Raw genomic sequence first — 13,671 nt, forward strand, 5'->3', positions numbered from 1 at the left:
GTTGTCTTTGGCAGGAGGATAGCGACAACATTCCATGTTCTTCAATGGGCAAGCGAGATTTTGCAGAGTAGAAGTTTCTCATGTGGACACCCAAAAGCTTGGAAGTATTTTCAATGCTAAAATCTTGGCATTCTTACTACCTATAAGAATTCGTCAACATCATCATAGTAGACCTTTTGAAGAAAACTTCATCATGGCTCCATGGTGACATGGGTTAAGGTGTTGCATATATTGAATACGATTTCTCTCTGCAACAAATGAACTTCCTTATTATAGTTGGTGCATTGGTCAACCCAAAAGGCATCACTCTATAAGCAAAAACTCCCCAAGGTGTGACAAATGATGTTTTCTTTTGATCTTCCTCCCGAATATGAATTTGAAAGCACCCAGAATACCCATCACATATAGAATACATCTCATGCCCTGCTACTTGGTCTAGTATTTCATCTTGGAATGGCAAAGGAAAATGATCCTTCTTAGTGCATGCATTCAAAGGACGAAAGTCCACACAAATCCGCCACTTATTTCCTTTCTGTGGTGTGACAACTATAGGAGATATCCATTCTGAATTATCAATAGGAAAGATGAATCCTGCCTTAAGTAGTTGTGTTACCTCTTTCTCTAGTGCCTCAACTTGGATCACCCCCAATCGCCTTAAGCGTTGTACAACTGGCTTGCTTTCTGGCTTCAACTCAATCTTGTGCTCCACAAGAGAGACTGGTCGAGCCTGTGAATAGCTTGTTGCAAAGAGACATGGAAAATCATATAACATATCCAAGTATTGGAGCAACTCACTACCTGATAGAGAATCACCAAGAAGCTCTTCATTGCGTTGGCATCATTTAGTGTGCTCCACATCCTCCACATGAAGTGTCTCTACAGGATCTTCTTGCACCACCACCTTGTTCCTTCCTGACTCATCCCGATCAGCACCAAGACAAAGACCAAAGGCCACTCTTTCTAGCTCATCCTTTGAGCTTTTCTTCTCGGAGCTACACCTTGTCTCTTCTTCTTCATCGGTTAAGTCAGAGCTCGAACTCTCTGATGTTGAAGACTCCTCCTTGACAACTTCCTTTTTGTGACTTCTGATGTTGTAGTGCACCTTCTTATCATTTCCTTGCAAAATCAATTCTCCAGTATCCCACTTTTGAACAACCTTCACCTTGCATAGCCAAGGCCTTCCCAAATCAATGGATAGGCACATGCATCTGGCTTGGTAGGGATCACTTGAAAAGTAGTCACCACAGAAATTTCACATACATCCACTTCTAGATTCTTCACAACTCCCAAGGTCTTTACCTTAGTGTTGTCAGCCAATTTGATACGATAAGGAGAGGTAGTACTAGAGTATTTTAAATCAGCATCTATCATGGTATTCTCACTCATAACATTAATCGATGCACCTCCATCAATGTACATGTTAGAAATCACTTGACCATCAATGATCACAACAACCACAGGTACATCATCATCAACATCTATATCTACCTTTTGAACAATAGGAATGGCACTTTTCTTCTTTTTCTTCTTTGACACTCTTGTGCTTGCTAGCTTTCCCCATTCCTTTCGTAGTTTTGGAGACAAAGCAAGTAATTGACCAAAGGTGATATGAGCTTCCTTTTCTTTAAGGTCGGACAACAAGTCATAGCTTCCAATGCCTTGGCCTAAAGGAAAGTTTGACTGGCTAATTCTCCTTCTAGATGCCCTCTTTTTCTTACTACGATGTTCCTCTCGCTAATGTTTCTCATCTACTTCTTCCTTGCTTTCTTCTTCTTCTTTTGCTTTACCACGCCCCCATTTAGCCATCATTACCTCTCTTTCCTCATCCTCTGAAGAAGCTTCTAATAAGGATACTTGTTTTTCTTCTTTCTTTCTCAATCTAGGACACTCGGGGCGATAGTGACCTTTTTCATTACATTCATAGCAAGTGACCCCACTCTTATCTCGAGGCCTATCTTCACTCTTTGGTGCTCTAGGTTGTCGTGCATTAACCAAATGCAATTTCAAATCAGCAAACTCTGCCATCAATTGGGAGATATTATGATCTAACTTAGAGGACTTTGGTACCTGAGGAGTACCCATTACCTCCACCTTAGAAGTTGAAGCTGTTGCAGACACAAAAGAGGATTCGATCTTTAGAGAAGCTTCTTTCTTGGTCGCAATGTGAAGTGCCTCCATGTATGTTGTTGGATATTTACTCATTACTTTTGAGCGAAGACGAGGCTCCAAAGCCATAACAAATTTGCTCATCTTTAAGTGCTCCATCCCTGAGAGACTTTGAGGGGCCGATGATGTAGATGCCATAGCTCGCAAAGCTGCCCTTTCATACTTTGTCCATAAAGTTTCATATCGGATTGCCAACGCAGAGACCATCTCACCCTCTCCTTGATAGAACTAGTCCAACTGCAACATCAAAGCGTTTGGCAACTCCACTGCCCCAAATCTCTGCTTCATTACTACCACCACTTGGTCCCAGTCCTCCTTGGTCGAGTCCGGCAAGGCCTCATGCCAACTCAAGGCTACACCTTCAAGAAAATCAAGCAAAATCTCAGCCCGATTTTTCATGGACCATCTAGAAAGCTGGCATCCTCGAACAAAATCCCGAAGATAAGAGTATGGGTCTTCCCCTTGGGTCCCTCAAAACACTGAAATCTTCACCATGATGAAACACAAAAAGGAATTACCAAGACCCAAATAATATCCCAAACAAGATCCCACAGAGCCTTAGTATACCAAGACCAACTTATTATGCTTAATTACTTGTTAAAAACCCTCCACAATGTGATCCTTAACAAAATCTTCAAAACTAAGTGACCAACCAGCACCATGACAACATTGTGTATACATGCATTCAAGAATCACCCTTCTCACAATTGGAAGTGCACATAACAGCTTCAAGATATTGTACTCTTCATCATTTTAATAGCAAAAGAAGTTGAAAGCATTGAGAATCACCACTCCATTGTTATAGTTAAAAACTACCCAAAGACTCAACTCTTCTTCACACCAAGCTGCTAGTGCATGAAACAATCCCCAATCTATCATTGTGCCTGCTGCCGGTGTTGACGATTCACCAACATATTCAAGAGTGCAAACATAAAGGATATGATCATAATGACCATGTGAATAGCTTGAGCATCACCTTCACAATCTTCTAGTTCTCTTAAATGGGCTACAATCTCTTCTAACGGAGTTCTTCCAGGCATCACATCAGAAAACACATGCCTATACTAGGCATAACATGCAATCAAGTACACCCAAGACCGTTTAGTAAGGTGGGATGAATCCAATACCAAACATACCCGGCGTCTCTACCAAAAGATGTGACATGAAGTTGGGGGTAATAAGCTTCATGCACTTCTTCACTTCGTACTGCTTTTGAACTGAGTGACAAAGAAATTTATCATTGAGAAAGGGACATTAAAAAGAAGCTTTTATGCCCAGATACCACACCATACTTTCCTCCCTTATATGAGAATGAAGATGGTAACATCCCAAGTGATGTTGTACTCAAGCATAGGGAGAAGGAAAGGATCAGCAGAGGCCATAATCTCAGCAAGCTGGACTGTGCCAAAGAGAAGAGCGATACGTTGTTGAAAGAAGATCTTGCGGCTCAACATGACATGAACTGATATATATCAAGGAACTTGAAGGGGCTGATTAGGTCAGATGGGTAGGTTCCGAGGAAACATTGCACCTCCTTCATAGATACCTTTATACTTAGCTCAAAACACTCTGCAAACTGTCATTAGACACAGAGGCCTATAACTTTTGGTAGAGACATGATACCAAAGATTCAAACACATATAGAGATGTGCCTTAAGATGGGCTTCGCACTGATATACATTTCGTAAGAAACAAAGAAGCTGCTAGAAAGTTATGGGCAGTTTACTAGACAAGGGTAAAAACTGTCATGAAAACATACTATCAAACACAAAGACTCATAACTTTTTGCTGTAGTATTTGATTCATGGTCTAATAACACAAAGAAATGCCCTTGAAGAGAGCTTTGCGCTGACATAAGTTTCATCAAAATCGGACTAACGAACGGAAAGTTATGAGCAAAACACCAATAGGGGGTCAAACTATCATGAAAATTGCCCTCCACCCATGATAATTTCTCCTTAGCAGGATGCTCCCTCAAGACTCCACCTTCATCAATGATCTAGCACTCATAAATTTTGCCTAAAAGAGAGTAAGTAACTCCCTTGGTGGCTTAAGAAATGGATGGACCATGTGTGTGCAATGAGTAGCCGAATAGAAAGAACTTTTAAGGCTTTGAACGAAAGAAAAGGGAAGAGAGACTCAAGAGAGGGAATACGAAGTGATCTTCATTGTCAATAGAGTGAGGCTCCACTCCAATACAACTCAAAATACTACAAACACAAGGGAGAAGAAGAGGTTTCATACATACAAGAGGGAGCGAAAGCTCCAAGACTACTCATAAAGAGAGAATGAACTAGAGAGAGATGGACTCAAGAATCTACATAAGAGAATATCTACAAGAGGGAGAGAAGGCTCATGGAAGAGGCTTGAGGAGACTAGAGTTATAGCAACATGAGGCCTAATGGTGGAAGAGATGATGAACAAGGGAGAGGAGGGCTCCTTTTATAGAGATTTTGTCACCCTCCTTCACCCATTTACAATTGTTGCCAATAGATTCTTTTCCCCATCAATCACATAAGCCCATATGTCACCATCCATGTCCTTTTTGGCTACTCTTGCCATGTGTCCTATCAAAGGATGCTCAAGACTCTTAAAATATTGAGAAAGTCAAGAGTCTCCCCACATGGAGCCCATAGGGTCCCTCTCTTTTCCATATGTCCACATCCTCCTTATTCCACATGGGAATTCTAGAAGGATTCCTCTTGCCTCCACACTCCTCCACATGCCTTCCACATGCTTGGCATGTGGCCTCTCTTATATTATTGGAACACATGGACATGAGCCCACCTCTTTACATGACCCACTCTTCCTATTTTCTAAAAACCCCATAATATCCCATACATAAATAACTCTCACCCCATACCAAGGTATTTATAATTCATACCTATGGTATTTACAAGGATCCATTCCACTCATCCTCTCAGTCCCATACAATATCTTAGAAAGTAGAAATAAGTGAGAGCCGCTAGGCTATCACTTGATACTCAAACTCTTATCAAACATAGAAGAAAACAATACCAATGACAAATAAAAAATATCAATTTTTGGCATCACAACACCTAAGCATCATCTAAATCTAGGAGCATTACTTAGATCTTTTTCAAAGGACTCTACTATGTACACTATCTAAGCATTTGTTTTCCTTGGAATTCTTGATATTGATAGACATGTTCTCATTTTGGTAGTTATCTTTGTGCTTATAAGTGCTTTATATTTAATTGCTTATTAAGATCTCTTTGCAAGATCTCCTTTGATTGCTTCAAATCTCCTTGCAAGGGGCGTATAAAAAGGCACATTGATCGTAGTTGTTGTTAATAGTACAATATGATGCACTTTGATCTGGATCAATCCTTCAAATCTCCTTTGATTGCTTCAAATATCCTTGCAAGGGACTTGTAAAAAGGAACATTGATCATAGTTGTTAATAGTACAATAAGATGCACTTTGATCTAGATCAAATCCTTCAAAAGCTAGGATCATGCTGTAGTGGTTGGACCAATGATAAACATAGTTTTAATATCAACCTTATGGAAGATGATTTTATACCTCGGGCTAGTGAGAGGGTAGGAAGGTTAGGATGTGTATAGAAGGGCCATTGAGAGGAAGGATGAGACACAACTAAAAGGCCAAGGGAGGCTGTGACACACCTAAAAGAGAAGGTTAAGCGCAATGATATTGATTTGGTTCTTGCTTTTGTTTTTCAGTGGATAGAAAAGGCTCAAAGAAAAAAATTGCCATTCCAAATGGCAAAAAAGTGATAAGAGACACACCATTAGATCATCATCAAGGATCAACAACCATAAGCACCAGAGGCTTCATGAGAGATGTGGCTTCCTAACAAGCATTTCTCCACTCATACCATCGTCTTCTCTAAAATTACATTGCCTAGAGAAAACCTCAATCATCCACCAAGCACATATAATTGCTTACACACATATGCTGGAACAAGAAGATGTTTAGGTTAAATTATTAAGCTTAGGACCTTATATCACGAAGAGGAAATACAGTGGAAATAGAGGAGAAATACGAGAGAAATAGAGGGAAGATAGAGGGGACCATGGAATAGCACCCCATGCTCTAGACCTCATGGTGCTATTTCCCCTACCTTGAGAAAACATTGATGTGACATTTCTCTACTAGTGTAACGTTTCTTTATGTCCCTCTTTGATTTTCTCTTGGATCATTACGTAATGCCCCAAGTGGAAATATGCTCTTCCAATGAAAAACATACAAATTAACCATCTTGATTCACCCTTATTTACATGACTAGCATAGTAAAATAAGGTTTTGGGTTCGAATCTTTTCTTGAACGTTTGGGGAAGCCCCCTTGGACATAGTCTATGCATGAAATAAATTAAGCCATAGAGAAACACAGCTTAATTAATGCATAAATAAATTAATCTATAGATAACCATAGCTTAATCAAGCCTCCATGCACCAAAACTAATTAATTAATGGGTTGGAATATGAGAGAGTGAATAATAGGAGAGTTAGAGTGAGAAAACATACAGGTAGAGTGACAATAAGCCACATGTCATGATTCTAATGGCTAAAATCGGGGATTGGAAAAGCTCAAAATAAATGACCTTGCTTTTTTGTTTCCAATAGGTTTGTTTCCCCACACTTGCCCCTTAATCTGGAATTCTGTACCAGATTCTTTTGGATTTCATGGAACTCCTTGCTTTAAAGATTGCCTTCAACAAGCCTAAAATTGGATCTTCATTGCATTCCTCTCTTTCTTCCCCATACACTTCATGGCTCTTCTTCCCCTTCTCTCAGTCTTGCAAAAGTCTTGCTCAGCATGTTTCACTAGGGGTTTTGCTTGCATGCTAAGTGAAGAATCCATGGACTTGGAATGAAGATCATTTAGCAAGGCTAATTTTAATCAAAACTCATTCAAATTCCATCCTCTAATAAGAAATGCTTACTCATCGATGGTATATTATAGCTTGGTAGATCTCCCATTAACAAACAAATCAAATGCTGCAAAGCCCATTATAATTTTTTTGGGCGATTTGAAAGAGAGAGTGCAAAAGAGCAATGTCCTTGTGAGATTATGAACTCTAAGATGATGAGTTAGTCTTGTAGTGTCAAGTACAATGTGTCTTATACTATCATGCCCTTTTTGGATACTTTGACCCTGACAAGTCGTTTTGCAAAGTTTTGCAATGTAAGATAACTTGTGGCTGTTTGGAATTGTGCACCATATTACTGTTAGTGGTTATTTAACAAGCCATATGAAAATCCAGTGCACAAGATGTAGGATCTCTACAAAAAGACTAGGCAAAGAAGAGCTTGATTATCTCCTGCATAGGAGCTTCGTTGAAGCTTCGCAATGGTGGCCTTTTTGGTTGCTATGAGAGCAGTTCAAAAGTGACCGTCTATCGAGATTGGTTGTTGCCATTCACAATGTCTTTAAAGCTTGGCATGAGTTCTTGGATAGCAATATGGCCTTGGATTACTATTGCTCTCCCTTAGTAATAAAAATTAACACCAAAACTCATCGCAATGATGTTCTCTCGTCTCCCCACAAGATGCCTACCCAAGTTGCATATTTGTCTAGCTGGAGTGCCCCAATAAACAACAAGGGGCATCCATGCTGACTCGCAACTCCTCATCTCTCTCATGTTCTCCTAATATGAAATTCGACATGGATAACTTTAAAGCACCTATGAAAAGAAAGGATGGTTTAATTTATTGAAAAGCAAAGTGTGCTGCAATATGTGACAAGATGAGATGAGATTTTTGAGAAGGTGAATCTATTAAGAGTTCATGCATAGCATGGTGTGATAATGACAGGTATGCGCTTGTTGGTAGTAATTATATAGACATGTGTTTGCATTCTAGTGCCTAGGTTAATTTGTCTATCTCAAGCTTGCAACTGTGCCTAAAGATGTTTAGTGGTAAGCGTGATTATGCCCGAAAATGCACAAAGCACGAAAGTTTATTTGAAAACTCCATGGCTATCTTAAAAACTTGTTTCTACCTTGTGTTGCCGACTTCAATGAATGAACCATTGTTGGGCTACTTGGAATTCATTAGCTCCATTGTGATTATCAACTCTTTACCCATAATTACCATACATTGTTGATCCAACCACACTTCGCTTGGACTATGCTCTTTAAATTTATGTTTTTGTGAACCTAGTCACTAAAATGTGTTTGTATTACTTTGTAGGTATTTATTCAAACACAATTGCTATCAACAACGAAAGGAGCATATGAGAAACCATTATAGGAAATCTTTCGAGATGTGAACTAGGCAAAGTATTAGAGATATTTGAGCAGAAAACTCGATAAAAGAAGAGCTGAAAACAAAAGATGATGAGAGAGGGGTGCTCTCTCTCATATTGTTCAAAACTAGAGAGAAGTGTGCCACTTCTCCGCATATATCACGTATACATTTGTGTTCTTTGTTTCACAAAGATCTTATTTTACAAAATTTTAAATTTTCTCACTTTTTATTTTTTAAAATTATATTATTTTGGGTTTTAAAAAAAAAGGGAAGACCTTCCTATCATCAGCTGAATATGTGAGTTCCATTTTTACAACACATTCATACTTAAATCCTATAAGGTTATGATTATACTTAAAGAGCATTCTCTTTGTTAATGCATGTTCTTGACGATGAGTGAGAGCTAAGGAATTGAAAGAAATGACCATCGAGAGCTAGGGAATGTGAAATCGAAGGACGATAACACCAACATTCATATGATCATAGTCCAATTGAAGAGAAAACTCATAAGCTCATGCGAGCAATCCTTGATTTATGTAATTTGTTGGGCTTTAGTTTCCAAAAAGTGCTAATTTTTATCCATTATGAATAATCAAAGCACTACCCCTGATATTTACAAGGAGGACCAGGTTCAATGGAATGCCATGTCTCATCTCTAAAATTATTCTAGCTCGTTTTCTACCTCCTTAAAAAAATGGTAGCTCCAAAAGTCAACAACAAATTGGCCTCAAAAAGGGTTCCTTCTACGAAGGTCTTTTTTTTAGTTTAATAGTAAACGTATTCTCCAAGTTTTGGCTTTGAATCCAATAATTTATAACTAAAGTATTGATAGCCTCATGTGCTTTGCTCCTTTTCCATTTGTGGACGCAAGTTAACATGGGAGTCATTAGAAAGATGTGGGCTTTACGGCCAATATGTAGAAATACGATTATGGCTATTAACATCAAGGTAATATGCCAGTACCTTATCCATTCGCGAGACATATTCTCGGCGTTTATATTCTCGAATCGCACGGCCTTTGCACCGGTGATGCTTCATTCAAATTTCTGCCCGGTGTTTATATTCTCAGCGCTATTATTCTCAATGTTATCTCGGCACCCAGGGAAGGGCCCTGTCCCTCGGATTATAACTCTTTGGGGAAGGAAGCGTGCCGTCTCTCCACCTACACTATGTGTGGTTATAACAATTATATATTATATATTATCATATAAATATTTTGAATTGCTCATCCATTTAAAATTGCTTGTTTTCAATCTGATCTCTTACAACATTCCTCTCTTTTAGTGCATGTTTTCGATGCGAGGGAGCAAGGAAAGCCAAGATGGATGCAAGATTGAATAATGACGACACCTTTATTCATATGGTTGTAGTCCATGTGACAATATTATATAGACTTCAACAAGGATCAATTATTGTATCGCCTTATTCATCTATTTGTTGGTTTTTAGCTTCCAAAATATGGACATCACGAAATCAATAATAAAATCACCACCCTTGACATTTGTAGGGGGGATCAGGTCTTAATGGACCCTTCGTCGTGTCTCATGTCCACATTAGCTTTTTTCCTTAAAAAGTTGATAAAATGCTAGGATTGAGGTTCAATGTTGATTTAGTAGTTAAGAGCTCCACGATGGAAAGGCTGTTTGCCGCAAATCTAGTTTTTCATTCCGTTGTATTGAAAGTGCCAACAGCCCCGGGAATATAGGCAGGGTGATCAAGATAGAATCCATAGCTACTTTGAAAAGGGCCTAGTAGAATAATGGGCAAGCCCTAATAAGTTCTTCTGATTGTTCCTCATTTATACTGCTTCCTCTCTCATATCTCTTGTTGTCTGTGCCTGAGCTGGTTCTCCCTTGGCCATGGCGTCCTTGGTTCAGTGCTCTATCGCGGTGATGTTTCTGCTCTGCCTTTTGCAGCCCCTCGTCCTCGCCGAGACTACCCACGCCTTTGTCAAAAGAGTGGTGGCCGATAATAAAATTGTTATCTTCTCCAAGTCTTACTGCCCGTGAGTCTCTCTCTCATTTATCCCTTTCATGCCCCTTAGGTTTTGATCGCTCCTACAATTGCACGTGGTTTGGTTCTCCGGCTACATTGTGTGTATTCGGGCGATCCGAAATGTCCCCCATCTAGACTGGTAGCTTTGGGATTGTCAGTATTGGATTCCTTTTTAATTACGGTTCTGATCATGGTTGTAAAAAGCACTGGCCGAAACAATGTAAGACGTGCTGCAGGATTACACAATAGATTAGGATTAACGCCTTCGGGAGCGACAGTAAGGGGGGCAGCGTAGTACAGGAGAATGGTGAGACTTACGGTGGAAGCAGCAGATTAGATCCTGAAGGATATATGTGGGAAGATGTGGGCAGCTTGATCTTTTCACCTAAGTAGATCAGACAACTCTGTTATGATTGTGTGCCACAATCAATGTTCTTAGAGGACTTCACAAGTCCTATTCGATGACGTTAGTGGTGATTTTGGAATATTACTAATAGTAATTAGGACATAAGATGTTGACTTTCGTGACAGATTCTCTTTTGCTGAACCAAATAGACAAACATATGAGTTTGATATGTGAGGGAAGTATATTGAGCGTTAGAATTTCGCAACAAAAAGTCCAATTTTTTATATTCTAGAAAACCAGGAGAGATCTGCCCTCGCGTTCTCAGGTTTGCTTCAACCATCCGCGAGGGACACACTTGATTCAGCTTTCATCAGCCTCATCTACCATTGGCTCAACTACTCTTTGAATTTGCGTATTGTCTTCCTTAACCTACAGGACTATTCGTCAGCATGGCTCAACTTCTCAGCTTTGGCTGAACTAACATGCTAGAGGCTTCCAGGCTGACCAGCCTTGTAGGAGGAGTATAAAAGATAGAATAACATTGTACGAGAGACATACTAGTTAATCTTGACTCAAGTAACTCAAATTACTTAAAATCCAATGCATATATCTTCAACTATATAGAGGATCTGCACTCTACATACACTCCATAGAGTGTGGAGTGCAGCGAAAAACAGCAAATGTTTTGGTGCAAGTGTGGGCAGATGCAATGGAATATGTGGGTCCATCTAATGTTGTGCAGCTTGTTTCAGATGGTGAAAATACCACAAAGGCAGCAGGTTCATTGTTGGAGCAAAGGATCCTCATATTTAGCGGAGTGCTGTGTTGCATATATATTCAACTATATGGAACCATAAGTCGGCATTTTCGCATATTGTAGAGGATCTGCACTCTATGTACGCTCTGGAATGCGACACCTTCAGAGCAATTGCGATCTATTTTACAGCTTGTTGCTGCTATTTGGTGTCATTAGTAAGGGTGTCATCTAGCTTATGAAATCAATATATAGCTTATGAAATCAATATAGCTCATGAAATCAATATATCTGTCATGTGTATACTCCTGTCTCATCTTGTCAAAAAGCAAACGCAAGTTTGCATTAAGAAAGACAAGATTGTTGGCCCTTTGTGCTTTGAGACAGATTCTCTTCTTTGTATGAAGCGCTTCATAAGCACTCACAAGAAGAGGAGCTATAACCTTCGCTAAGAATCCAAATGGCAAGCGATTGCAGCTCAAGGGAATCAGCTCCATAATCCTTCCACCTTATTTGAAATTGCAAAGCTCATAAATTTCTGATGTATGCATAGCATGTAAATTGCACTTAGATTAAATGTATTATGTATTACTAAAACCTGAAAATTGAATCAAGTTAAGATTACGTGTTGTTGTGCATTTGGCCATCCAATCATGCCCTCCTTATTGCAATAATTGGTGAGTTGGTCTTTCCCTGTCCACCAAGCATCTGGAGTTGGCACATCTTTTGAAGAGTGAGGTACCAACCACGGAGCATCTCTACATTACTTTTTTGTGCACTTGCCTTGTGTTGAAACTTCGAGACCAACACAAATGCAGCCGCATGAATCGGAGAGTAATATTGGTTTCACTTGCTCGTGGCCAACTCTTCCAACTTTCTCAGCCTTTGGGGGAATTTCTCTAACTCTCTGATATTTTCCATTATGCGATCCATCCCATCATATACCTTGTCAATAAAAGTCATATCTCCATCAACCTTTTTGAGGAACTTCACAATCGTCTTACACAAAGTGACCAGGTGTGATGCATCACCTAAAAAATGATCACTGCCTATACACAAGTCATAGCAATATTTTCCAAGGGCTTGCTTAGAAGTGGGCCATGCATCCCACTCTGGGCTTGCCACAACTTGTTTATGTGCAGATCTTATTTCAAGGAGTCTTGGAAGCATCAAAACATTGTACTTCAAAAGATTCTTCCTTGCAAAATCGCAATATAAAGAAAGAGAAACATGATGTTGTCTGGTAAACCAACCACCTCTCTTCCACATTCATTAACATTCTTTACCCAATCCAATTTACCGGAGACAATGTGCAACATAAGCACTCCACTGAATATGAGGATCCTTTGCTTCATTAATAAACGTGCTGCCTTGTTTCTATTTTCACCATTTGTGAAATACCTCTCGCTCTTGAAAGACAGCAATTACTCTTCGATTCACTATGAACCTCCTTCATAAAAGACAGCAAGCACAATGAAATACCTCTCGCTCTTGAAAGAAAGCAATTACTCTTTGATTCACTACGAACCTCCTTCGTAAAAGACAGCAAGCACACTTCCTTTTTTGCTCTCCCTCTCTCTCTCTCTCTCTACAGAGACACTAGGGCCCAGGACAACATGTCGGGCTGGACCCCCCCGAAGGTATTTTATTACTTGAAGAGAATCTATTACAAAAGTTCAGCATAGAGCTGTCTGATACACCCTCTAATCCAAAACGTGAATCCTTTATTACAAGAGCTTCAAGCTCATTTCAAATTGGCAACATGCCACTTGTCTAAAATCCTATAACATGCCACTAAGGGCCATTCTGGAGTCTTCAAAGCACTTGGTCACACGAACCGCCTCCTAGATGCTTATTAGGCTCTCGTAACACTTAGGAAAAATAACTCTTTCTAGTACTTGCAACAATTAATTAAAGCGCACCACCATGGCACCCATTAATTGTTAGCGCTTTGCATGCAAATAACACACTGTGGACTAATTCTAGTCACGGTGGGCATCCCCACTGAACACGTGCACACCTAAATAAATATAAAAAAAATATATTTATTCTGTGGTTGATCGGAGTCAACACTCTTGATTATAATTAAGGAGCTTTGACCAAGGGTCGAGGCGCATTTATTATAGCCAAGTCTCTCCAACCGAAGTTGGCACAACTCTCCAACTGAAGTTGGCAC

At 39.6% G+C, this 13,671-nt stretch overlaps 1 protein-coding gene across 2 annotated transcripts in view; it reads left to right on the plus strand.

Moving 5' to 3' along the window:
- Nucleotides 1–10,075: 10,075 nt before the first annotated feature.
- LOC147897808 (glutaredoxin-C4-like) overlaps nucleotides 10,076–13,671 on the plus strand; it is a 50,010-nt gene continuing 46,414 nt past the window's right edge. For both annotated transcript variants that reach the window (XM_087380532.1, XM_087380534.1), the window contains exon 1: nucleotides 10,076–10,405. In XM_087380532.1, the coding sequence (XP_087236658.1) occupies nucleotides 10,260–10,405 (146 nt within the window). In that variant the 5' untranslated portion in view covers nucleotides 10,076–10,259. The remainder of the gene's footprint in view (nucleotides 10,406–13,671) is intronic.

Source organism: Dipteris shenzhenensis, chromosome 10, assembly GCF_047967505.1.
Source record: "Dipteris shenzhenensis isolate YYH24624 ecotype China chromosome 10, Dip_SZ_1.0, whole genome shotgun sequence".
NCBI classification, from domain to species: domain Eukaryota; kingdom Viridiplantae; phylum Streptophyta; class Polypodiopsida; order Gleicheniales; family Dipteridaceae; genus Dipteris; species Dipteris shenzhenensis.